The sequence below is a fragment of the Psittacula echo genome (assembly GCF_963264785.1).
Source record: "Psittacula echo genome assembly, chromosome: 3".
Lineage (NCBI taxonomy): Eukaryota > Metazoa > Chordata > Aves > Psittaciformes > Psittacidae > Psittacula > Psittacula echo.
In genome coordinates this window covers 21,407,521-21,435,080 of record NC_137736.1, presented here as the reverse complement: position 1 = coordinate 21,435,080, position 27,560 = coordinate 21,407,521, and the positions used below count along the sequence as shown (strand labels likewise).

The 27,560-nt window shown below is 41.0% G+C and overlaps 1 protein-coding gene across 1 annotated transcript; it reads left to right on the top strand.

Annotated features, from left to right (window-relative positions):
* Positions 1-396: 396 nt before the first annotated feature.
* On the top strand, positions 397-26,500 carry DPT (dermatopontin; the record flags this gene model as incomplete). Its single annotated transcript, XM_080613494.1, has 4 exons — positions 397-695; positions 10,255-10,380; positions 20,688-20,795; positions 26,434-26,500. 4 exons carry the CDS (start codon positions 397-399, stop codon positions 26,498-26,500), a joined length of 600 nt encoding a protein of 199 aa, XP_080469620.1.
* Between the last annotated feature and the right edge of the window lie 1,060 nt (positions 26,501-27,560).

Sequence of the window (27,560 nt, the reverse complement as noted above, 5' to 3'; positions counted from 1 at the left end):
ACAGAAATGTTGGAAAATGTCAAATTCAGATAAAGCTTCAATTTTAAATAAAGTTGTTTTGAAACTTAACTGCTCTCTTGAGGTTCAAAGTGGGATGTCTGTTATAGTTGTACTACAATGTGTATCTTGGTCTACACAGTAGCTCTGCAGGGATTACAGATGGTTTGGGATAGTGGGAAGAGTGCAGGCCTGCAGCCTGCAGACTTACTACATTTGCAAAAATTCCACCTTAAGAAGTAATTGGATGTGTCTGTAACTCAGAGAAGGTTTGCTAAGCAATGACACATTGCACTTGGATCTGGAAACATAACATCTGGAAGCCAAATGTTAGAAGCAATATAAAAGGGCCAGCCCAACAAACCAGCAGGGCATTTCTAAGCCAGGAACATCCTCAGGATGGACCTCGTCCTTCTCTGTGTGTTCCTGCCTCTGGTGACTGTGGCATGGGGCCAGTATGGTGACTATTACTATGGCCCCTATAACTATGGAGATAATGATGAATGGGTTAACGTGTACCGGCAGGGTTTCAATTTCCAGTGCCCACATGGGCAGGTGATCGTGGCCATCAGGAGTGTTTTCAACAAGAAGGAAGGCTCTGACAGACTGTGGAACTACGCCTGCATGCCAGCGGCCCAGAGCCTCGGTGAGCCGACAGAGTGCTGGTGGGAAGAGATCAACAGGGCGGGAACTGAATGGTAGGATACCCCCAACCACCCCTGGAGGGCACAGCCCTGATACCCCGTGTGGAATGTGAGTGCTAATACTGCAGTCAGAGCAATGCAAATGCTTAGTAATGCCATCATATTCACTGCCCTGAACAACTGCCTGAGACTCATTAATCATGATGCCTGTGTGTGAGATGATCAGCATCACATCTGCCTTCTCTTTAGCAATTTCTTGCTTGAGGGTCTCACTGTGCTTTAGAAATGCTGCATTGTTTGGTCACTCACAAACTCAGCTGCAAAATGGTTTGGTCTTGTTATTGTTGGTTCACAGATGAGGAAAATAAGGCATGAACCTTCAGTGAGGAAAGGATAAAGTCTCTCCTGAAAGACCACTCATTGATCAGTGACTAAACTGGGTAACAAATTTCAAAACTCCTCACTCCTGCTCTTATCACTAGGGACAAAAAAAAAAAAAAAAAAAAAAAAAACAAACAAAACAAAACAAAAATATTGCACTGGCTTTTCTCTTTGTGTTTTTGTTGCTAAGCTTTTTGGCTCAGGCACCGTCAAAGGCTGTTTTCTCATCGTGCTGGTATTCCAGGAGCCAAAAATCCACACTAACAAGCAATGATGGTGCATATATATATGCATGATAATGATAGAAGAAGATCATGTTAATTTCCTAATACAGTCAGTTGTGGTTAACCAAACATTTTATGTTCCACCAACCTTAGAGGCAAAGGTGATCACATTTTATGGCCACAGTAATTTCAGGAATATGTAGAGTGTTTCATGTTTAGGCAGTACATAGCCAGCATTTAATTATCTTCTGATTTTTTCATGAAACATGAAACACAGTTTTGAAAAACTCCAAGTCTGAAATATTCTTTGAACAGAATGAAATGAATGCAAGAATATTCTCAAATACTTGAAATGTGGTTGTTTGTGTTGTTTTGGTTTTGTTTTTTTTTTTCCCCAGAAATTGCAAGTGATTTTTGTAGATTTCATGTTATATGGGAACAGGTTAGCAATGAAATGTAAAGCTTTTGCTTTTTAAATGATTCAAAATTCTGTTCTGAAGTATTCATAGTCTTTCATTACCACGTGATACATTCCTATGGCTGATGCAATTGCTAAGGAAAAAAAGATTGACCCGACACTTAATTTTGGAATAGGAACTGAAAAGAAAGGGGAAAGGCTAGAAAACAGGCAGAAAGAAGACACTGTAATAACCCTAGATGACTTCTTCAGTTTTCATACATTGATGAAATTTCTACCTATTGCACAGCAATTTTAAATTAGACCTTTCTATTGTTCAAAATAAAATCATTATTCTCCTTCTAGAAATCCCTGACTGCAATGCTAAAGTTCACCCCTTACAAGCAGGACACTGTTAAGTCTATACAGAACATTTTCTTCTGCTGTCTAACCATGGGGCCATATTCATCACCATGTTCCATATGCTTAGCATGACTACATCCAGTGTATTATCTAAATCTCCTTTCCTTCACCTCTTAAAAAATGTTTCCAGTTTGTCCTCTTTCTTGCCTACATTTTTTCCTATTGTCAACCATATCTTCTTTTCCAAACTATTTCAACCCCTCTTTAATGTGTTTAACCCTGTTTCACTCTATTTCCTTGCTTTTGGAGTTATTTTAGTTATTTCTCCTCTAGCTCACCTTTTCAGTCCAACATCCTTACATTTACCTGTCTTTTCTGCAAAGATATCGTTCTTCCATTCTTCTATCTACTGGGGGAAGGAAGAATACATCAAAGTGACTAGGGAACACATACTCCTTTGCAAAGGTGAACTTGTCCTCCTAATGACTTAGACTATGTCTATGTATCTTAGCTAGCTGTGCCTTGTTGTGTTCTGCAGTTTTCTGCATCCAGGGCTGACCTAGTTGCATCTACAGTGTTTCATGGAGAGCTGCTTGCTGTAAGCCAGTACATCCCTCACTGTTCCCAGACACTGCTGCCCAAGAACCCAGCAGGCTTATCCCAGACTGGCGTGAAAGCCTGGGCCAGCAGGCAGCCAGCCTGGATCGTCTGAGTGCAGACTCAAACCTCAAATTAAAGTGATGGCATGGATGCAGCCTGTGGGACCTTTGACAATCCCAAACCTTCTCTCTTGGCAGTCTTACTCCTCACAGCTGTCTCTTTTCTCTCTTCCATGCCCAGCTCAGTGCTATTTGGAACCATCCCCAGCACTAAAGAGATTCACTCTGTAATCAAGTGGGACCACAGAGATGAGTCACAATCTGTACCCTTAGTTCCTGTTTAGCTTCCTCTGTTTCCCTGCTGATCTCCTGACAAACCAGTCTCTCGGTGAGCAATACATCATCCTCATGTCAGCTAACACAGCACTCTGTAGGACTTGCTAGTCCATTCCCCATCCGTGTAGGATGGACTGTAATATTCTTTCTTCAGCTCTGCCACATATGGCATTGTGTCTGACCTTGTACATCACATCCAGGAAGATGCAATGGCTTGTACTACCAGTAACTTGCAAAGCTGCCAAGCTTTTCCTAAAGTTTAAGCTACACTGCCTCTGCTGTAATTGAGGCTTTCTATTCCTTGCCCTGCCTTCACTGAGTAATGTGAACTATCACATTGCATTCTGTGTAAGATCTTTTTAACTTATTAATAGGTAGCAGCTAGGCCTTCCCCTCACCTACACACCTTCACCCATGTTTTTGCCTTCAGGCTGAACACATCTCTGTTCTTCTAGCTCTCCTTTGGAAGTTTTGTACTCCAACACTCCTAAGCAAGTGCTGATCTTATGTACAGCTCTCCTTTGAATTCCCTCCAGTTTCTCAGCCATGTCCCAGAAACTCTAGTCTGGCAGAAACACCAAAAAACTACCTCTGTCAAATTATGTTTATGGCATTTCACAAATCACTATCCCGGACTATTGTGCAGCTGCACAACAGAGACAAACCCAAGAGACATTTCTTTAGAAAAGACAACAAACCAAAAAAACCTTTAGAGAGAAATGAAGTGGAAATACAAAGCAGAGAAGAAAGAGTTTTCAACTCATTATTTTCTTTGGCCATTAGCACTGGAGGAGAAATGGTAGAAATTATGTGGGCAGCATAGGGATAGGAGAGTTGTGGAGCTGCAGGGCAGGAGGGAACCACAGGCAAAGCTTGTTCAGTTTGCTTGCTACACTAAGTATCATACAGACTTCTAGGATTAAACCCGTAAGACTTTGCATTTTACAGATACGAACAAAAATATTCAAGAGAAAAAGGGCAATGACACAGATCCCCATTAGGCATCTAATTATGATGCCTAGGTTATGACCTCTGCTTCCTTCCAGGGTCAATGGAGAGAAACAGGTACTCTAAAAACTGCTCTCTGGGGCACTCTGCCTATCTCCAGAAGCAGACTCATGAAAACCAATCACTTCTGACAATTGCCTAGAATTACTTACTGACATTTCAAAATACATCTAACTATAGGTGCTTTGCTGATAAATGCATCCCTGAAGTTAAGCATTTATGTACATATATTTCTGAAGAGAGCATGTTCTTTTGTGTTTTGCTGAATGGACATGAAAAACCTGTGAACATGTTACAAGACTCACAGGGAAAATTTAGGCTGCCAGGGCTGCCTTCTCAGCTTCATGAATCTGTGAATATATTTGAAGTTACGTACGTATACAAAGGTTTTGTTGAATCTGTCCTAACACCTGCAGAGGCTACCTGCTAACCAAGATGCTATTCTTGGTTAAGCTTATGTTCTTAGCTCCATTTGTACTGGAGCAAGTTTGACCTTTGGTAAATATTTCACGACCTAGGAAAAGGTAAGTTTGGAGTGATTGTGGATGAGACTGTTCTTCACTGTTTCTCTAATATTACAGACAAGTCTTTGAATAAGGTACTTAAGAAAAACTATTTTTCTTGCCTGAAAGTGATCATACCAAAGGATAGGGATCACACGAACAAGTGAACAGAAGCTTGCAAGTGAAAGAAAATTAACTCTTCCTCCCAGGAGAAAATGTTTGGTTTACACCACATAATACAGATGGAACCATGCTATATCTGCAATACACTCCCAGTTACCCATAAGGCACGAAGCAGAAACATTTCCAGCCAAGCAGTATTTAATTCATTTTTATTGCCTCTTTTCCTTGTTTGGACTGCTGAGAAAGTGTTTGGATGGGACTTAGAAAAAAACAGGTGTTTAGGATTTCCCTCCCCACTCCCATTCTCACTCTGCTTTCTCTTTAAGTGCACAGACACATACACACAGATCTTTCTAGTAGGCACACAACCCCATTGCCCACAAACTAGGTGCAAAGACAGAGTCATGAGCAAAGGAAGTGGCTGCAGGAGCCTCTTGTTCAGGCCCTGGCAGCACATCCCCGTAAGCCTGCAAGGAACTGCTTTTGTTCTCAATCCCTGATCAATTCAAGTCTCAAATCTGAGGCTGTATTACCCAAACCCGATATTCAAGGTACCCTTTCAAACTATTCCAATTTGAGCTATCTATGCAAACAAGTTCATTTTCTTCAAAGCCCTAGGTTTCTGTTAAAGGGATAGTGCTACAAGCTTTTAGCACAGCTGCAATGGACTGAGTCCAATGAGAGCATCTGAGGAAGAGTATTTTGATAGCTAGGGAGGCCTCATCAGCCCCTTGGGCAGAGAGAAGAAAGTAAGTCATCACTGACCCCTAAATGAAAGAAAAAGATAGCTGAAGATGATAGTGAAGTTGCCTTTGGCATGTGGAAGTCATGACAACATGTCTCACCACCCTACAACAGATAGTGAAGACTTCTCAATACAAGTGGCCATCGGAGACTGGCATGGCCTAATCAGCCGTGGAAAAGTCATTCCCTTTGTCTGAGTGCCAGCATTTCAAGTGTCCTGAGCCTGCCCTCAGCCATTTATGTCTCCCCACTCATCTGCAACTCACCATTAAATTAGCTTTCATCATATGACTAACCACATTACACAGAGGGAGGACACTCCGCAAAAATAACTCAGGAGAGCAGGACAGCGCATCCCCTCCATGCTGTACCAAAAGAAAATTAAGTTTTGGATATTGAAAGTAAAAGATTTTGGTGGAAAAACACTCCAGGAAAACAGTCTATCATTAAAAATGCCTCCCACACTTTTAACTGTGGCCTTACCAGCTGCGTGACATTAGGCCACCACTCTTCGTATGCCCCTCAGGGGGGGCTGCAGATGAATTCACACAGCATTATTTCTAGTGGATCAGTTTGCCTTGTCTGATACATCTCCCTAATATATAGATAGGTTAATTTTATTGTGACAGGCTCTAGAGAGATAGATAGCTTTAAAGTAATTAATCGTGCAAGTTTTATAGGAGACATCTGTTCTACAGCAAAACAGTGGCATTTTTTTCAAGAATGACTCTCAGGTCACCCTGTTATAAGGAACAAATCACCATTAATGCAGCATGACCCAGTGACTACTGACTGCTCTGTGTGTCAGACCCTGCATGATTCCAGGGAGCCTCAGGGAGTGCTACCCAATGGGTGCAGCAAGGATGCAATGCAGGCTCTAACAGCAACAATTCCTGCATCTCAGCTTGAGCTGAGTGGATTTGTAGTGAACAGACTTCCCCTCGGGTTGTCATCCTCAGGACAGCATGCTGCTCAGGCTAATTCCTGACATATCTGAAGGACAGGGGCCTGAGAGAGAGGTTTACAACACAGCACCAACATCAGATAGTGCTCAACACTTCGGCTTTGTCTAGCACAGAGCAAAAATTAGACGTAGGCATAATTATGAAATTTCACCACAACTGGTGCCATTGCTTAAAACAATTATACAATTGCAAGCGATATTTGTCTTTAGTTTGGCAGTCAAATGTTCAGTCAATGAGGTACACAGTTCTTGGCTGAGACTAGATCAACACGTGCACATAATGTGGCACGATTTAAGTGCATCTGTGAAGCAGACTGAAATACAAGCCATGCATGGACCTAAAATCCACATGCACATTTTCAGTGGGTTTGTTTCAAAGCAGCTGTAGTTTGGTCGCTCTGATAAAAGATCGCTGGTTAACAAGGAAAGCAATCCCAACCTGAGCTAAACTGATAACATGGATGCACACTTTGGTTGCTTGCCATGACCGAAGTCAGCTGTACAACACTCATTAACAAGTTCAGAAGAAGATTTGAAAAGGAGATGCTTTTTACAGCAACTGCAGCAGGCCAGGAAACTCTCAGCTGCCATATCCCTGTTACTACACAGAACTCCTCCCAAAATAAGGTTGTATAGTTTTACTTACTTTCTATGAAACACTGCAGTCATGTTACTGATGTAAACAAGGGAAGGGAAAGGCAACTTCTCATTCAACAGCTCCTGACCCTCACCTCCACCAATCTTTCCACTTTCCCAGCCAGCTCACCTCCTTTCCTCCCAGTACCAAATCTAAGAAGCAACTCTTCATGCATCACAACTTGAGCCAATCAGGGAAACAAAATAACCTATCCATTGCCAAGTTTAATCTCACACAGTCCCAGATGGCTTCTCATTCTCTTCTGCATTCACCTTCTAAGAGGTATCTTCCTCTCTTCTTAGCCATGTCAGGATTTCATGAGTGAGGAGAACACAGTGACATTAACTCTGAATACTGAATTCTCTACAACCAAAGTGTTACAACGTGGGTCTAGTAGAAAAGACATTTTTCTTACTTGGCCATAAATCAAAGGTCCTGAATCACTAGCTTTTATTCACCATGCTGGTTTGTAGGATTTGCTGTGACAGCAGTAGTGAATTCAACAGAGAAGGAAGAAATCCTCACATATTGTTTTCCAATTAGTGCATACAGCATCTGACTGTAAAGGTGTGTGAGAAGAGTTCTTTGTAGCCCTCGAAGAATTACCTTCTGCTTGTAGGAAAGAGGCTGACTGGGAAAAGGAAAGAGAAGGAAAAATGGTATACGAGCTGACAAATAAGCACTAAAATTTCTGAGAGCCTCTTTTCATTTTTGGAGGAATACCTGGATTTGACTTGAAGAAACATGCTGGGGAAAAAAATTGTATATTATCCCAAAGCTAAAGAAAACTACTTCAGTGTCACTACTGGTTTTGTTTCACTGAACCCAGTACTGAGCTTGAATAACAGATTGCGGGACTTGGTGTGTATGAGACAAAAATAGTGAGGGAGAATTGAACATAAGCTTAAAAGTATATTTCAAATTTTACTTTGAATATTTTTTAAATAAAATGGCAATTTAATGTTAAGACGTGACTTATGCCCAGCTATCCTCTCTATTCAAGAAACTAATTTTTATGGAAACTTCAAATACTAATTTTTTTTTAAATCAAACTTTTTAGAAGAAGATAGAATCAGGATGAAAAATAACTAAACCTTCCTCAAGTTTATTGCCCCAAAATGTACACATGTAGACATAGGAGAGTTATATTAGCTAGATTCTTTTCAATCCACTAGAAAAAGAGGGGTCCATCAGTGACATCTCTCTCAAAATAAATCTTCCCATCAAAATTGGACTGTATTAGTAGAGGTGTCAAGAAAATAAAAGCTGTCAAGAAAAAAGGGCAAAGAGGGCTGGACTTCTCAGACTTAATGTGAGCAGGTGGGGAGAAAAGGATAAGGAAGAACCTCCTACAAAGACAAGAAATATCAGACACTAATAGATGGGGGAGGGACACTGCAAGGTAATGGTGAGCCTCAGAGAGGAAGTGCAAAGGAAAAGTGGGAATGAAATGCTCCTGTTATTGCACCTAGGCAAAAGACCTAGAAAATCTCCTAGGGGCACAAAGACTGGAGCAGTGGAAATGCATGTAACTGGGGGAGAGGCAGAAGAAGATGAACAGATACAAGTTTGGTTCTACTTTACACAGATTAATGCTCATCTTGCAACAGGTACAACCATTCCCTATATTTCTGTGAATCAACCTTTCTTCCATCAGGATAACACCCATCATCTGCAGCTATTCAATATGTTTACACAGAATCTTAGCCATATGTTCCCATGGCCTATGTGCCAAAACCCAGAGCAGCTTCCTATCAAAGTCCTGCTGAAATCCTCTGAGTGAGAGCCAAACTGCCTTACTTGGTGTGATACCATAGCAACTCAGAGTCCCCATAATTGCTTAACTCTGAAGGTCTTTGGAAGAGTCTCACAAAGCACAGCAAGTATGTGTGGCCTCAGCTATGCGGGAGATGCAGGGATACAAACAAATGTAAATACTCCTATCTGAAAAACAGAACACAGTGAAAGAAGCGACATACAGAAGAGACCCCTTGTTCAAAGGTGGAAGCTGAAAGTTAGACAGTGGAATCAATTCCTGCACTCGTCAAAATTGATCAGTTTTTCAGCTTTTGCATGTAGACTCTTGAGTCTCATGCTTTTCAAGAACACCTGCATGCACAAGTGAATGACTTTCCAAACACCAAACTCTGTTCAGTGAGGTGTTTTCCCTTCTGGAAACTCCAGGGTCGTTAAAATAAACTATGAGGTCATTGAATGAAACCAGGAGACATTTGTCGCATTTGTTAGTCATAAAGTTACTTCTGAAAGTGTCTTTTGAATATATCAAAGTATTTGATATTATGGTATTGCAAGGAAGGTTTGCTACAGCTCAAGGCTGCCAGTTTTCCTTGATGAAGGGAAAAGAAAGAAAACGAAAGAAAATGGAAGAAACTGAATTCCTGTAATTTTCTCCAATAGGGAAACAATAAGGCTAGGAGGGTGCTTGAAAGAATGAGCACTCACTAGCTGACTTAATGAGCTGCCTCTTTTCACACTCTGCTTGTCTTTAGTCTCCAAGAGGCAAGCTATTCAAACTGATTATCACTTGAATTACTTTGGGTATCAAGGTCTAGATGCTAGGAGGGTGTGCAGAAAGAGAAGCATATATCTGCATGCTTAGAGACCATGACTATACTACTTGAAGGCAGCGACTTATGTGTGTGACAGAATTGCTGTGTACACAGAGAGCATGAAACAGCAGATTATTCTTTTGAAAATCCAACCATAAAATTAATGTGAGCCTTATAATTTCATAAGACCTCATAACGTTTTCCTCACGTGATGTTATCAAGTCATGATCTCCTCACAAGCCTGTAATGTTTTGGTTTAAGAGTGTCTTCTGGAGACAGGTAATTGGGAAAGAAATAAAATAAATCGCTGAACTTCTTGCTTCGTAAAGCTTCTTTTTGGGAGAGAAGCGATTGAAAAAACTTACTCAAGTGAACCCCAAATGCTCAAATACCAAGTCAAAGATAAAAATATTAATGGACTATTCTGAAATCAGTAAACAGTTGAGAATGCCAACACCCGAACAATCTTCTTCCCTGATTAGCATGCTGAAATTATTAAATACTTTCATAGGATCATAAAATAGTTTAAAAGGTTTTAAATGAAACATTAATGTTAAGACATTATTAGTTAACTACTGCTTTCTTATACAAAGTGGTTGCTCAATACACAGCAAGCTCATACAGTGCTTCCCAATACAAAGCCAGACCCTTAACTTTCACTCTGAATCAAAATCTTTAATGATGTTTTCAGAACTGCTTGGAACTAGCACAGAATCTAATACCATGTTTTTCTTATGTGTTCTTCCCTTTCTCTTGTTTATTAGGTATCAAACCTGCTCGAACAATGGGCTCGTGGCTGGTTTCCAGAGTCAGTATTTTCCATCTGTGCTTGACCGTGAATGGCAATTTTACTGCTGCCGCTATAGCCGGAGATGCCCATATTCATGCTGGTGAGTTCAAGCAGAAACCAAACCTGTTAGCCTCTTTTCCCCAGCAGTCCCTATAAATGTCTTTCTTTGGCCACTTGGCCCATCAAAAACCTTGTCTTAAGAAAATTTTAACTGTGTTTTATGGGGCTAAGCAAGTTATTTCCAGTCTGGTAACAGGATTCTGGACGATTCATGGCTAAGGGAAGAGAATGAGGGCAGAGTTACACTGAACAGCGCAAGGCAGTAACTAGCCCTAGATGAACACATGTGGGTACCAGCAGCAGCTCCCCCTCTCAAGGCTATTTGAAGACCAAATTGAAAATGAGCCTCTGAACATAGTCCAAACCTTAAAAAAAAATGGTGGCCTCACCTCAACAGAGTATCACAACTGCTAGTGGCAACCTCACAGAGGCTATGGGAAAACAAACTGAGCTTCCCTGTGTCCTCAGGTGTGGCTTCTGTAAACTGAGCCAGAATCACAGTAGCAGACTGCGTAGAGAAAGCTGAGATTGCTCTGGTCTGTTCTTTGTAACAGAACTCATGATTTTACTCTCCAGGGCTATTAATCCAGCTATTCTCACTAATACAAAGAATAACCCGTCTGCACTTAAAAAAAAGGAAGAAAATGGTGGTGGGTGTGAATCTGTGCTTGAATCTTTGCTTCAGAACTCAGTTTTGAAGTAAACTTCCCATTGAGATGCATACAAACTGTTTACACGCCTGTTGGTCTTACTTATCTGGCTGGCTACTGGCCAAACACAACAGCAGTGCCTTGCTTTCCATCCTTCAGTCTCCTGGCAGCCAGGAGGAAAAGAGATATTCTTTCATTATTATGGTTAAAGATTTTAAATTACAGGAGCTCTGTAACAAAATCTTTGAACATTCTCCTGCCCCCTTTCCAGCCCACAATGCCTGCAGAGATTTTCTGCTCTGTGGGTTAACTTACCTACCTGCCCAGGCTCTTCCCTTTGAGGGAAACTCACCCTAACTTTTAAGCAGTTCTTCCAATCTCTTACTCCTCTAATATTCCATGTATTTTCAGAGAGACAATAGAAATCTTCTCTGACCTCTTCTGTTGTTGTTGACAATTCTGCTTTCCTCAGACGTCCTCCTGACAACTAGGAACAACTAGGACAACTAGTCTCAGCCTTGCAAATTGGCAGAGTAATGCAAATCCCAACGTAAATGTTTGGGGTTATTCATGCAGCATTTCCATCTCAGCTGCATATGGACTCTTATACTGTCCTTCTATTTCCAACAATGACAACACTCCATTTTTGTGCTTAAAAGAATGCTACTTTCTTGCCATGCAGAAAAGGCAGGTGAAGAGTTTCTCTCTTTAAGCAGGGTAAAAATCCTATGTTTTCATGTTCTTCTGGGAGGGGAAAGCTGTAAAACCTGAGAAGACCTGTCACTTGGCTTGTGAAAAGCTTCTGGTGCGTAGTTTGTAATTATGGGTTCATTATAAAACCATTTTGTACCCTGTATTACCAGCCTCAGTCACTCAATCTGGAGCCCAGTTTGTTCCATTCAAGCTACTGGGCTATCTTGACACTTCCATACATACTTTCAGCCTAGATAGTCTCTCTCATACAGTTTTCTTTTACCTGAGAGCCTTGTTTGACCTTACTCTCTTGAAGTGCCTCCTTACGATATATTTCTTCCGATTTCTTTCAAGCTCTCATTCTGCCTTTTGAGTTAGCAAGGCAGATACAAGCTCCTTCTGCATATAGTTATCCAAATTAGGATGTTACAGTCTGGATGGACAGACAAAAAGATGGGCAAAAGACTGGTGACAGGCTGAGAAGGTAGCAGTTGAGGGGTGATGCCCTGTCTGGGTGCCCATTACAAGCAGAGCAGTGTGACTAAAGGTCTACCCTGGGACCTTTCCTACTCAACATCTTTATCAGTTACCTTAAGGAGGCAACACAGCACACTCTCACCAAGTTCGCATATGACACCAAACTGGGAGAAACAGTTGTTCAGGGGGTTATAAAGAAAACCTTTTGCTCTATGAGGAGAGTGAGACGGTAGAGCAGGTTGCCCAGTGAAGCTGTTCAGGTCATCCTTGGGGCTGAATAAAGACCTGTTGAGGTCCCTTTCCACTACAGTTATCTTGTGATCCCAAAGAGGATTCTACACCATGCAGTGAAAATCCCCTCTCCAAAACAGCGGTCTCCTGCCTATTGTCTGCTGGGAATGGTTTCTTTTCCATTTTATTCCCTTTACCCTGTCTAAATAGCATCTGGGTGAATGCTAGTAGTTATGCTAATGTATAAGCAACACAAACTGCCATACTGTAGCTCAAATCCCCCTTTTCACCCACTTTTGCTGCTACAGATGTGACTTGTCTGAATTGTTCAACTTCAGCGTGCAGCAACTAAACTTCCCATACCCTAAGTCCAGGAGATCTCATTCACAACTTTGCTTCCACTGGTATTTCCAAATTCACAAAACCTTGTTCACACATCACACTTCTGGTCTGTATCTTGCGCTCTGTTTAAGATGCACTTGACAGAGAGAACCCATTTTCCAAATAATCTGCAAAGCAGTTCTGGGCTAGCATGGGTAGGACCTCAAACTGTATATGCATATAAGGCACAACAAAAATGTGTGTGCATACACAGTATCATTATTTATTACAGTTTCTGCCCCAACCTATAATGGTATTTACCATGTTCCAGAAACTAGCTGTCAAGAAACTGTCTGTGGAGAAATGGCTCTTAACATGCTGCTGACCCTTGTTTCTTGATTGAAGCAGCTCGATTTCATGCAAAGGCATATTAGTATATGTTTATACGTAAAAGTAAAAAGTGGAAAAGTAATACAGGAAAAATGTGCAATGACATGTGGTGCCTCGTGGATCATGTGTGACATATACAAAAATCCATATTCAAAGACAATCCACAGTGCAGAATTTCTCAGCAGCCTTGAATTTTAATGTGCAATGAATCCTTCATTAAGAAACCAAATACGGACAGAAAGGCATCTTTAAGAAAACTGACAATACTGAGGTGTGACAAACCTCTTTGTTTTAAATTAGCTCTCACCTTGGGTATTTGATCCCTTCTGCTTCTAGCTGTCACTGTAAAGGGGTCTCTGGCAAATACAAAAGCAGGTATTCTGCATGGTTTCTCTTGGCTTTTCCTCTTCAAGACTACATTTCTCACGAGGTGGTCTTCCCTAAAACAAATAAAACCAGGTCTTCCCTATGTATATGTTCTATGCAAATGGTTTGTTAGAATTTGACCTGATTTTACAGCTGGAAGACTCCTGTGGTTTTTGAGTCGTGCTAATACTTATTGGAATACTAAATTATGACACCATCACGCTGACTGAAACACACAAGTAAACACTTGGCTTAACTTAACAACACGGTTAAAGCCAAATACATGCTTATGGACTTTGCTTAGTAGCAACTATACCCTTACTCTTAGAGCCCAGCAGTTCTCTTCTACAGCTCATCTTCTAACCATTAATTCCCAGTTTACCTGCACAGTAATCCCATATTTAAAATAAATATACTAATCTTTTCCAGCCTCACAGTTTTGCACTTGGTATTTAGTTATGTTTTTTTTACAAGTACTTTGTTTCCTTCCTCACCATGCCAAGTTTTGTCACGGATTCTGCACATTTTTACCATACTGAAAATAATTAATATCCCTCACAGGAGGCAGAAAAGCTCCTATTATTTTACCTGGCTAAGGAATACCACCACAGTAAAATAAACCATGTGCTGATTCAAACCATAAAGGAAGCAAATCCATTGCAGATGCAGAGACAAAGTTATTAAGTGGACCCGTTAGAGTTCAGATTTTTCTCTTTGTCAGGAAATTGAAAGCTTGATCCATACTTTCAAAAGCAAACACATGTCACAGAACAGCTCCAAGTCTGCACAGACTGTTTATGACTTTTTCCCCTCTCCAAACAACCAGCAGGTCAAGTGCCAGAAGGTCTCTCTGAAGCTGTGGCTGCTTTCTGTCACAGTAACATTGTCCAGGCAACAATTACATTTTCCAAGAGTTATGGGGCTTAAAGAATTTGTTTTCTTGACTCAACCTGCCAGTTTCATGTTGAAACTGATGAGATCCTATGCAGATTTCTCAGAGATTACCAACAGCAGACATACAGATTGAGGAACAGATGTGGCAGAAACACACACTTCAGCACAACACAATTCCCCTCCTCGCTTTTCCTTTTCTTCTTTCTTTTTTATTTTTTTTTTTTTTAAATAAAGGTATTTAACTGAGGTTTATTTTGTATCCCAGCAAATACAACCTTACAGCTCAATCTCCAGGACCATCTTCCAGAGCCATCCTAGGAGAAACTCACTTACTTAACATTGGAAAGCTGGTTAATGTTTTTTCAGACATGTCTTTCCTGAGGAACAGGTGTAAGATGCCCTGAGCTCTCTGCTGCTGCTTTTATCTTTACTGCACTAGCTCATGTAGGCCTCCAAGAACTGCGATCCGACTGTGTTGGCCTCTTGGCTCCTCAGCCCTGTGAATGGAAACAGAAGGTCAGTGATGTTTCTAGGAGAATCTGAGATATCAGATCCTGGAGCCTGAACTCAATCCCAAAATACACATGATATGGCCACATGAGAAAATTGCTTATCTCTAGAGCAGCTCCATGTCACCTCTAGTTCCCTGGCACCCCAGCAATCTGGGATCTACCTATACTGGGAGCATTAGCAGCAATTTCTGCACATAGTTTACTAAGACCATCTTTCGCTTTTCAGCACAGTGTGCTTTTTAAAACGGGATGACCACTGTTTTCCAGCTGGAGGAAGTACTGAAATTGATTGAAGAGGCATATAATTTCCATGTTCCCTTAATGTAATATGCAGGCTCTTGGCTCTTGAAAAAAAAAAAATTCTCATTTAGGAGAGTCATACATTTGAAGCATTTGTAAATAATGTCTGAAACAGCAAGGCCATTCAGGGGACACTCCTCTTCCTCAAAGGTCAGAAAGTTAATGTCAAAGACTATGTTCTACTCTTGAAATGAAACAGCTTCTTCTATTCATCTTGTTAGCACTGTAGTTGCACAAGAAATGAAAAATGTAAGAGTACTCTGAAACAATGTACTTACTAGCAGGGAATAAGTATTTTCAACAGTTGGAGCAAGAAACCATGAGCTTTACCACGGTCTTTGATATTTCAAAAGACTCCTTTCTTTCATCTGCTTGATACCTGAAGGCAAGGCATACCCACAGTTCCCATTTACTTCTCCAAGGGGCAGACTGTACAGTATTAATAAGGCCATTGGTGGGACTCGATCTTCTGATCAGTAAACCATAGACTGATGATAACTATTTCTGAAGTCAGTCATTACAAAGAGTGCTAGGGATCACTGTGGGTTAGTACTAAACACTCTTCTCAGTGCTAAATGAGTAATTGTGTTTTCTATTAATCTCTAACAGTAATTCTTCACGATGGAAAATAAACAACATTACTACTTTCAGATTACAACAATAACAACAGTAACCATGTTATTTTTGTGCCTTTTTCCAACGTTTCCTACCCTGAGCAAGATTTATCGGGTTATAGTAAAGTACATGAGAAAAACATGGGGATGGGTGCGGTGATGCAAACCAGTCAGAAGCTAAACTATCCCACATCTACTTTGTCCCAGCTAAAAACCCCATTATGAAAATACCTTTTTCTGTCATGTTTTCCTGCTGTCCCACACACATGCCAAACCACTTATATCTTTTCTCACAAACTTTTCTTTCAGGTTTTTAATGTAGAATTACCTACTTTCTCTTCTCTTGACACCTATGTGCATATCTGTGTTTAGTAAACAATCCCACTAAACGCACCCTGCTAGCCCTCACATAGATCCTCTGCCTCCCTGGAGTTCATCTGGCACCAAACTACTCAGTGCTTAGGTCCCACAATCAGTATAACACAGGTCTTCTCATAGCAGATTTGCAAGCTTCTTTCCTAGGGCCCTCCCTCATGTATCCTTCTCAGGCACCACAAGCACCATGGCTTGGCTATAGAGGCCTTAGGTTTTGGGTTATACACCCCAAAACAGCAGCAAGGACTTTGTCTCAGCACTCGCTATTTGCAAACTTCTCACTACTCCCCTAGCTCAGTTTCCTCTGTTAAGAGGTCAGTGCTAGAAGTGCTTACAGGGCCCTTGTGCAGACTACTGTGGATGGCTCTTCCCAAATGGGTCTTGCCTTTGGCCTTGGAATCTTTGGGAGTTCAGACTCCTGTGGGCAGGCAAACTCTCACCAACTAGTGCAAAAATTTTCTCCCTTATTTCATAACTCCTCTCAGGTGCAAACCATGTATTGCCACACGTGGCTTATAAATGTTACCAAGTTTGTAAATAAATTACCTGTCTGTAAGGTGGTTCACAGTTGATATGAAACACTTGATAACAAGGTTACAGACCGAACTACAACAAATGCTGAGTGAACTGCTGTCCAGTGCTGGGCAGACCACTTCGAGAAAACCCTTAATGGCTGAATTAAACGACCAGAATTTCTCCCTTTCATGATGAGAAAACCACCTACTGAATATCCCTATGCATTAAACACCAGAGTATCCCTCAGTGCTGATCTTTTGTGCAACTTCGCCCAGATTCCAAAAATGGGGATGATAGAGAAGAGCTGGGTCACACCACAGAGCCCTGCTATACGACAACCAATTGCATTTCCTCCCAGATGCCAGATGATACAGTGCAATCCAGATGACCTTGAGATGCGTGGACTTAAGGGAACAGTTTCAGAAATGAGTACAGCAAACGTCAAAGAGAACTGAATTAGACAGACAGACCACACAGACCCAAGTGAACTTGAACATTGCTGTCATAACACTATTTATAACTTCTCTCCAGAACAAAAGGAGTCAGTAGGCATCTGTCTATGTAACAAGACAAACTGCAGAGCAGCTCAAGTCCCCACATCACTTACTTTCAGTAATTGCTTTTTGAATATGCTTAGTGGAGGACCTTAGGAAGCTGAATGATAACGTGGAGAATAGAGAGGGAGGGGAAGATGACAGCAGGCAGAAGAAGAAGGAAGCTAAATGAAGGCTCACTACTGCATCCATTCACTTCAAAATAACACCACCTGCTTCTGTGAAAGGTCTGCGAGACCCTTCACAGCAATTCAGAAGCTTGTTGTCAGATTTCCTTTTCAACTGAAAGACTCATGAAACAAGTTCAAAGAACTAACTCTCAGTTCTGTCTCTCAGTAGAACTGCAAGCTGCTTTTTAACCTTGTGTTTTGCACAGTCTTGTCTGCCCAGTACATAGTGCTGGTCAAGATCACGGAACACTTTCCTTGCTGAACGCCAAACAGATGTTACAAAACACATTTGGTGGAACATATATATAAACATGTCTTGAAGTTTTCTCATAATAACCTTAAGAAGCCCAAAACCCTAAAGCTGATGGGGGAATGCAGAACTAAATTCTGATCCATAGCTGGTTTTCATGCCACATTTTAAAAACCTGCTCCACCCCGGGAATCTTTGAAGACACACTATCAGACACTCAGCTCCAAATTAGTAAACTAAATATGGGGACTCTTCTCTGGCAGAGGAAGCAGCCACACCATTAACCTTTCTTACCCTCCAAAACAGGGTGTCCACATTCTGCCTGCTGTGTCTTTGAGGTATTGGCTGAACTCTGCTAGTTGGTCTGGGCTAAAACTGCCCCAAGGGTTACTCTAATAAAATACATATATAGGCAATTGAGTTATAGTGCCCAGAAACATTCTCTGGTGCTGTTTAACTTACTAGCATAGATGTAACCCTTATTTCTCTTGGGCTGTGGCTCTGGATCCAGAAATAGGCTCAAGTTCCCAGATTCAGACCCACAGCTTCACTGAGGGAAGACTCATGCACGCAAAAAAGTCCTCCTCAAGGGCTTGATTTCTGTGTAAAGAAAATGGATAAAATGCAGACCATGTAGCAGAGGTCAGGCCTTGTGCAGTATACTTCAGCTCTCGCTACAGCTCTGGGCATGGAGCGCAGGGCCCTGAAAGCAGCTCTTTGCAAACTGCAAGGCTTTCAGCAAGTTGGCTATACCAAGGGACCAGCTTATGATCAGCTAAAGGTTTCTCCTATGGGGCCATAAAACTGTATTCTAGATTGAAGTCATAGGCTGTCTAAGTAAAGAGGTATTCAAGTCAGGGTTTTAAACTGCCTGACACTGACAAATAAATATGTATTTGGGAGCACAAGGGGGGATGTCCTGAAAGCAAAAATAGTAACATCAGCCTTCAATCAAAATAGCAAATAAATCAGGTTTGCCATTGTTTGATAGAAACACATTCAAGTGATGATCTTTAGTCTAAGAAAGATCACCAGCTAACCAGTGAGAAGCCATGGGGAAACAGCCTTTTATAATATATATATATATTTATTTTCTTTGCCTGGATCAGAGCCAGTACCCTTAAATTCCATAGTGGTTTCATTTTTGACTTTTCATGGGAGCTGGGCTGAAAACTGTGGCTCTAATTTTCCACTTGCAGAGCACACTGATGACTCTGTCTGTTTATCCATCCCGACAATTGCTCATGTACGTGGTTTCTTCTTTTCTCCTAGTCCACAGCAGCTGTCTGCATGACCTGTGAAATACTACTGTAGTTCTTACCAACAGCACAGCACTGCAAGGCTACAAATTACTTACTTACTTACAATTACTAAAAAAAGTACTACAAATCCAGGGGGCCTTGATCAGAGCTCTGACAACAGACACTGTGACCAGGCCTGATCTTCTGCTTCCCAAACACACCTGAGGACAGGTGTTCTTGTACTACAACTGGTAATCTGTTTAATGATTGCCACAGCCAAAGGACTTGAGAAAGAGATCTTCAAAGAAAGAAGTTGACTGCTGACACTTAGGGATCGTATAAAGGCCATGCTTGAGCTTCACACTCAATCTCATTTTTCAGTTGTCGAGGAATAATGATCTGTTACAAGGAATGATGTTACAACTGAATGATGTGACTTAAGTCCAGGTCTGCTTCAGCTTTTGAAAATTAAAGAAAAACATCTGCTTTGCAAAGAAGATGTAAAAAGCATAAAAATAGGGCAGACAAGGTGATCAAAAATACATTAAAAAAACACAGAGAATAATGGCAGTTTCAGAGGAGTTTTTTGTTATAGCAAATGGCTCCAGGAGAAAACAGCGCAATGTTACAGAATCCCTCAGTTTTCAGGTAAACTTTCCGTTTCTGAGTATTCCAACGGTTACTGGTTTGGGCTCCAAATGCACCCAGAGCATCTAATTTTAAACACTTAAAACTATCCCAATAATTATATTCCTAAAGAATAAAATATTTAAGCTTGTGCCCAGACCCCACTGGTTTAACAATATCTAAACATGTACATGAGTGCTTGGCTGGCAAGTGCAAAGATCACCTTCAAGCATCATTCAAGCACTGCTGCTGGGCTGAATGAAGTCAGAAAAATGGTTGTCAGGATTTCTGTACAGGCATCTTAACCCTGTTAGTCTCTAGAGGAGTTAACCATTCATTTCCACAAGGACAGCATCTCCCTTACAGGGAACCTAATTCTTCCCTGTGCCATTTCAAAGTGATGCTGACACAATGCCACTAAAAACTTCCACATAAAATGGAGTAATACAAGGAAAGACTAGTGCCAGGTTTCCATTCCTGACCTCTAACATAATGTTGACATAAAGTACTGGTCAAGATCCCAGCTCCTTCCTGCATCTGTTCATTATCTCTAAAACCAAGTACTGTATTGCCTATTTCCCAGGGAAGCAGTAACCATAATTTGATTAATAAGTGCAAAATCACTTTGAGCTTCTTAGATAAAATACATGGAACAAATGTTGTCCAGGCCCATATTTTTACATTATAAACTAGGCAGAAAGTGGGAACAACAAAGAGGAATGGATTAATTGCTACATTCATTAATGTAATTCATAAATGGATAAATGCTTGCAGTTATTTGACTTGGCAGCATTTGCAGCACTCCACAGCAGCAAACCAAACAGAGTCAAAAGAGGATGGAGCAAATCCCTGCAATAAAGACATAAGTGGTAGACAAGCTCTTGTTCACACTGCTTTTATGCCAGAGCTGCAGATGTATATACATAAAATACTCCAACTAGCTCTTAACAGTTCTAAACTTACTGAAATATATTCAAATAACTACATGAATTAGTTGTGTAGAAGAGAAAGGTAGTCTCACAGTGACACTGCATCTTGTGGTGCTGATAAGAAACAAGAATTTTCAAAGCAGCAGGAAAAATTTACTATTTGAGTTGCATTCTGTCAAGTGTTTTTTTTTTATATGATGCTAAATTGTATTATCTTCTTTTCCCTTAATGTAAAAGGTTAACAACAGAATATCCAGGACACTATGGAGAAGATATGGACATGATGATGTACACTTATGACTACTACATCCGAGGGGCAACCACAACTTTCTCTGCTGTAGACAGGTTTGTTTTTCACCTGTTTCATTAGAACTTTTAATTATTTTATTTTAAAACGGTCTTCCTTTCCTGTTTCCCCCAATCAGTGCACAGCTACATCATCTGCTGTGGTATTCAGCAGCAGGTGAGTACTTCTGAGGACCACAGTGGATATGGCTAATTGGGTGGTGTATCAGGCATAGGGTACCTTCATGTACAAGTGGATCATTTGCCATGTTCATCTGAGCAGTGAAAAATGCAGCAATAGGAGGCTTGGCTAAATCTGAGCTATGCAAAGTATAAACCAGATGTTTAGTTTTGTTTCTCACCTACCTCTAGTTGGAGTATCTTTCATGTAACTCAGTAAAAACTGAGCCTGAACACCCTGTCCTTTCAGGGAATGAGGCGCTTACTATTTCTTTGCAGAGAAGCAGGGAATCTGCCAACATGCGAAGATCAGACCCTACAAACTGCAATGTGAATGCTGTAAACTGCCAAGTCCATTGCAACACATTTCTAACAGATTTGAGGCCACACCAGGAATTAAGGCAATGCGGTGCACATTGATCCCTTTCCCAAAAATGACTTAACCATTTTTAATTTGGACTTAATATAAACCCCACAGTGCTGTTTGCCCGGGACTACAGAGATCCTTACAGAGCAAGTTTAAGGAGAGTGTGAACAGTCGCTAAAACCTGATTGCGGGAGCGGGATTTTGATTCTTTACTTTCAAGCTGACCTCTAATATATCAACTGTGAGCTATTTCTTTGCTGATGTTTTTTATTAGACACCTCAATCCAGCATATTAAAGCATTTGTTATCAAACACAGCACAGACAGCAAGGCAAGGTGCACTGTGCTGGTATATCACTGCCAAAACTGGCTACAAGAGAAGGGGGGAGAGAAAAGAGAAGTGGGAGTTTAAACACACCAGCAGCTCAAGATTCCTCTAGCAACACTCAAAGGAGCCGAGGTGCTTTTGTCACTGTGATACTCTCAATTTGCTGGAGTTCACTAGGAGTCCCTCAGACAAAAGCTTACCTAAAATAAGGAGGCTTTTCCAGAAATGATAACACATTAGCTGCAGGTCTATAACTGTAATTTTCTGGCAAAAATTCATTAGCCTGTTTATTGCCAAATGGAAGCCATGTCTGCAAATTGTTCCTATGAGTCCAAGAGTAACTTTCACAGTTAACTGAATCAGTATGTGTTTATCGCTTTAGATAAAAAATTTACAGGGTTGCAAGGGACATCCCTTGTTCTGCGGTTTTTCTCTTAAATATTTCCCAGTGCTGTTATCCTTGTTCCTCATAACTGTGGCAGAACGTAGGGGAGATAAAGCAGACAGTGCTCTCCCCTTGCAGCTGGATTCCAGCCTCCATCAGATACAGACCAGCGAAAAGTCAGAAATCAAGCCTTGAAAAGTCAGAGGACAAGCCTCGAAAACAGAGTAGTTGAGGTAATGGATGCCTCTGAGCAGATTTCTACCTCTGACTGCTGAAGGCTTAACACAGCCCTCAGAATGGGGTAGCAGTGGGGGAACTAGGCAGGAGCAGAGGCAGCATCATAGGGATGTACATCACGACTAAAGGTCCTCACAGGTTATGGGACCATAGCACTTGGAAAGGGAAGAAACCACCAACACCTTTGTCCCACCACTGCTGTGACAACAGAGATGAACCTGCAAAATAGTAGCAGGTGAAAACTGTAGAGAAAACATACTATGAATTGCAATCCGGGAGACTTTTCTGTGTTAATGAACTTTCTGGCTCCCAATTTCCAGAATGACTAAAACCAACTTGTGTTGTCTAGTGTATGAGTGAAAAATATTCCTGCTACACCAGTTCATAATTCAGACTCATGCCAGATTACCCTGAGTGGTATACTCACAAAAGTCAGCAGAGTTTGTCAGCCTGAATGGTTCCTTGCGTCTGTTTGAGGCAGAATAGGAGCAGAAAAATCTATTCCAAGTTTCAGCCTGCCAGGAGAACACACATGCAGCTTGCCTGTGTAAAGATGCTGTAGATTTTGAGACTGCTTTTCATTTTTAAGCACATTAAAATTGTGTCCATACTATTTAGCCCATGATGGGCAATGCTCTTGAGCTAACAAGAGGCACAAAAAAAGCCTCTGAAGGTATTTTAGTTTAAGCTTTCCTAATAACTTCAAACAGTTCAGTATTTATAGACTTTTCGAATAAACTTGCAGAAATCATATCTTCCTTTCTTACTCCCTAAGATGTTGCATCACTGAGGTCACTGCTGATACACAGACATTTGAGAGAACAGGTGATGCCTCTGGCAAAAGCTGTAGAAAGTTTAGAAAGGTGGTATCCCCACCTCCTCTTCCATAATATCTCTCTGTATGTTTCCATGCCTGTGTATCAGGAATGAATGAAGGAGCTGCTGTGCATCATCAGACATTTTAAGTGCTCATGTGTGGAGAACAGACTTCAGAAGTGGTTACATTTTTCAGTTCCACTTTAAATGGGTCAAAGGAGGAAACAACTGTCTATAAAGCAAAACAAAAGCAGCTGGAAAGAATTAGCAGAGGCCTCAAGTACCCCTGGGAGCATGTTTGGGACTGGTGGTAACACTGTTGCAGACAGGCTGACCTCTGGACATACGTAAGTTAACATTTACAGGGGAAGGCAGTATTTTTTGTCAAACAGAGTGACACAGGCAAGTTTCGGAGGGAGTGTGTGAAGCTGGCTGTAAACAACTGAAAATACCCACACAGACATATACATTGTAAAATAGCTTCCAAAATTGAAAATAATCATAGATTCAGAGAATGGTTTGAGTTGGAAGGGACCTTAAAGATCATCTAGTTTCACCTGCCCTGGAAGGGAGACACTTTCCACTAGATCAGCGTGCGCTCTGAAACATGCTAAGTGAGGAAGGCATGGGTCCCTCATGGAACCTTGTTCAGGGACTCTGATCTGCTTGGATCTGTCTTTTGAGCCCAGAGAGCACTACTGGAGCATTCCCCACCCCAACCTGCAGCAAGTAGCTTGGACAGGAGGTGGGGATTACCAGATGTGCTTGGTAGGTATTCACGGCCTAATGCAAAAACAGCACGTGAAGACTGTCAAAATCTCATTTCTTTTACAAAACTGTTCTCTGCTCTTATTCGGGTGATCTGCTCAGACATCACCACTGAAAGATAGATCAACACCCAGATACCCCGACAGTAAGTACATTTGAAACGCCTGGACAAGCTGGGTATCTACCAAGCTTAGCTGAGCTAAATTATAGGGTATTTTAGGTCCCTAATAAGTTTCATATGATTAAAGAAAGAGGATTTTGTCAGACTCCATAGGAAAAGGAATTCATAAATATTTTTTTAACTGAATTGGAAACAGATTGTTTGGCAATATTTGGATATAAAAGATATTTTCTCTGTAGCATCAAAAATTCAAATCTGACAGCACATGACAGCTGGGGAGTAAAGGTGACAATTCAATATTGACTCCCCAAGCCAAGGAAAATGCAGGAAATCAGCAATTTGGAGGGGACCTACAAACTGGTGTTAAGGATTTACAGAGGCAAGTTCATATATATTCGAGAGTGTGCCACACAGGACAATTCCTGATGAGATCTGCACCCCCACTGGAAAACATGAATGGGATCTACAAATTGAAATAGGCTGATTACTGTTGAATTAAAAACACAGTAACAATGGTACAGAGCAATTGCCTACATCCTGAAAAGTTGGACATACGCGTAACTTCAAACATAAGTAATGCAATAAAAGATGTATTAAGACATTAAATGCATAAACCTATTGGCCATCAACCACGTGGATAGATGCCAGAGTGTCTGCAAGTTCAAGCTTAACTTACAACTTGAGAAATAATTCTGTTCTGATATTTTAAAGCATGTTATTAATTCAGATAACTAAAATACATTTATTTTAAAGAACTCGACTTTTAACTTTACAATACCCTGGTTTAGAAAAATAATTTTACTTCAGCTTTTGAGCTAAAAGTCTCTCTGACAAAAGGTACTAGTTTAGCAGATCTTAATTTTGACTCACATAATCCTGTTAATCCACATATGTGTCACCTTTTGGGTTTTTTTTTTTTTGGTCTGTCTAGGTAGCTTGGTGACCAAAAGAGCAATAACTGCCTTTGAAGAGCATGCATATAATCCAAATGAGGACTTCCTAAAATAAACCTAAAAATTAATCTTGCATTTCATTAACCTTTGGTTTTATGAGGAAATTACAATTAAAACCCATCTAGGAAAAGCCTAAAGAAAAACAAAATTACACACTACATAACTAAACACAGACTTGCTGGTGAGTGTGAGACAGACCCATTCCAAACAACACCCAGCATAAACTGGTAAAGTGGCATAGTAAATTTCCAATTAAAAACCTCAGCTAATGAAAGCTGAAATGAGACACTTTATACCTACACAGAGCTTAAGAGTCAAATTATTCTTATTTCAGGATAGAGTTACCCAGCCAGTGAAAACACGTAAGAGCCACTCATACCGAAACCTGGGTTCAGATGTCCCAGTACATCCCTGAGGGACAGGAAGTTCTGCACCAGTTTCCTCACTGTTTACAGCCAGTCACCAGAAAACCAGGATGGTGCAGGAGTCTTGAAAAGCAAGCTCCTATTGAATCACTCCAGCAGCACTACCTGTCGCATGCCTCAGGTTTAGGAGATCACCATTAGCAGAATCAAAACCTTCAGAAACCTCCCTGAGTATTACCCACTACCAATTTAAATGATGGCTGCCATCTCCAAGGACTGTACTTAGATGTGAACTCCTGTTAGCCAGTACCAAGCAGCCTAAATTGAACATTTGCTCCACAGCAGGACAGTATTCGATCCTTTGAACTTACGCCTTTTTGTCAAGGGGAAATTTAACACACAATAAAACCAAGTGGAAATTTGCAGCCTATTGGACAGTAGACTACTGGCTTCCACTGCTGAATCCTGCTGCTCCAGTCATGCTTCCAGCTAGCAGTTGTTAGTAGGTATTGTATCACCCTGCTGAGAGAACACAGACATCCAATTACTCACAGACTAGGAAGAGCATAAACTCTCCTTACATTCATATACATTACTCTGCCTCACATGTGACTTGCGGAGATCAAGGATGACAAGTGAATTTAATTTCTCTCACTATTGATTCCTTCATATCTTTAATAAAAGATTGAAGCTAGATGACCTGGGGGAAAAAAAAAGAGAAAAAAAAAAAAAAAAAAAAAGAAGTGAATTTTGCTGTGTGAATAACTCCCCACTTAGAAATGACTTGAAAATCACACGCAATTTTACTTTGTACACATTCCTGAGCAATATATCACGTCAATGACTTTTGACAGAACCATTCTTTTCCTCTTGGTCACTGATTTAAAGTCGCTTTAGGACTGATCACCACCAAGAGTCATTGTCTTCCAAAGGATACTCAGAGACCTGATTATTCAGAGAGCTGATTTTCTCACCTTGTAAGGAAATGTGAAAGAATTATATCAGACATATTTAATCTCCTTCCATCCCATAAAACCACAAAGCACCCAGAGGAAAGTTAGCTAATGGCAGGCAGATGTTTTTGTTGCCACAATACCTGGAGTAAAGTTATTCTTCCTTGTGTAGTCTTATCCTCTGCCACTCTGGATCACTAATATCTCTCTCTTGCCTCTCATGCAGGGATCGTCAGTGGAAATTCATTGTCTGCAGGATGACAGAGTATGACTGCCCATTTCAAAATGCTTAAAAGATTGAGTGCACCTCACTTGGAAAGCTTGGGGACAGACAGGGTGGGATGGGGTTCACTGATTACAGAACAGCAATTAGGCTCACAAAAAAATGCCAAGACTCATCAGCTGTCTGCTGAAGATACAATTCTTTCCCTCTGGAGCTAATGAATAAATTACCAGCCCACACGCTTGCAACAGCGATTTTGGAGGATTCCTTCAAGCTGCACTGGCAGTTGTATCCCCCAACTAAAATTGCTTATGGCATACAGGTTTATGATACTCAAGTCAATGGCATATGCACTATTACCTTTTTTATATAAACATATAGCCATTCTGAACACATGCAACTTTCTTTCACATAGCAACTTTGTATAAATTGTCTCCTAGCACAATCACTCCAAATGAGGTGGAAACACACCATAACCTTTCCAACATGAACTAGACTTTCCTGCCTTCTACTTTGTACTTGGAACCAATCCAGCGATCCCTACCAGCTTCTCAGCACCAGTAGCTGAGAGTGTGCTGAAAGTGGCACCAGGAGGTCTCTGATGTCCTGCATCTGGCATTACATGTACAGTCCTCAGTGTAATTCCACTGCAACAAAGGTCTGCCTGCACAGGGGAACTCCAAGTATTTACAACAGTAGAAGCGTCAATACCTGATTAAATGAGCATAGATCCATCAATAAAAACAGAAGCCTAACCACCCAGCTTTACTGACAGTCTCTTTTATATTGTCTTAAAGGTCTCTAATACCATAACTAGCCAGGAGCTCTACTCTAGGCAAACCCTGGAGTAGGTCAGGCCACCTGCTCTCTCAGTAAATACAAATACTGCTCTTGTCAGGAGTCTACTTTTTAGGTGGACTGTGTTTCCACTATGGATGCCTAAACAAATTTCGTCTGGCCTTGTTTTGGCTTAGAATAGACAAATAAAGCTAATGACTTAGGTGACTCAGTTCCTCCAACTCGCAGACCTCATTCCCTGTAAAGGATAAGCTGGCCATGCTTCAAGACTGCACAGCACTTGTGCAGCTGTAATCCAATAAGAAAGAATATTGATTTCTTCCAGGAAGATC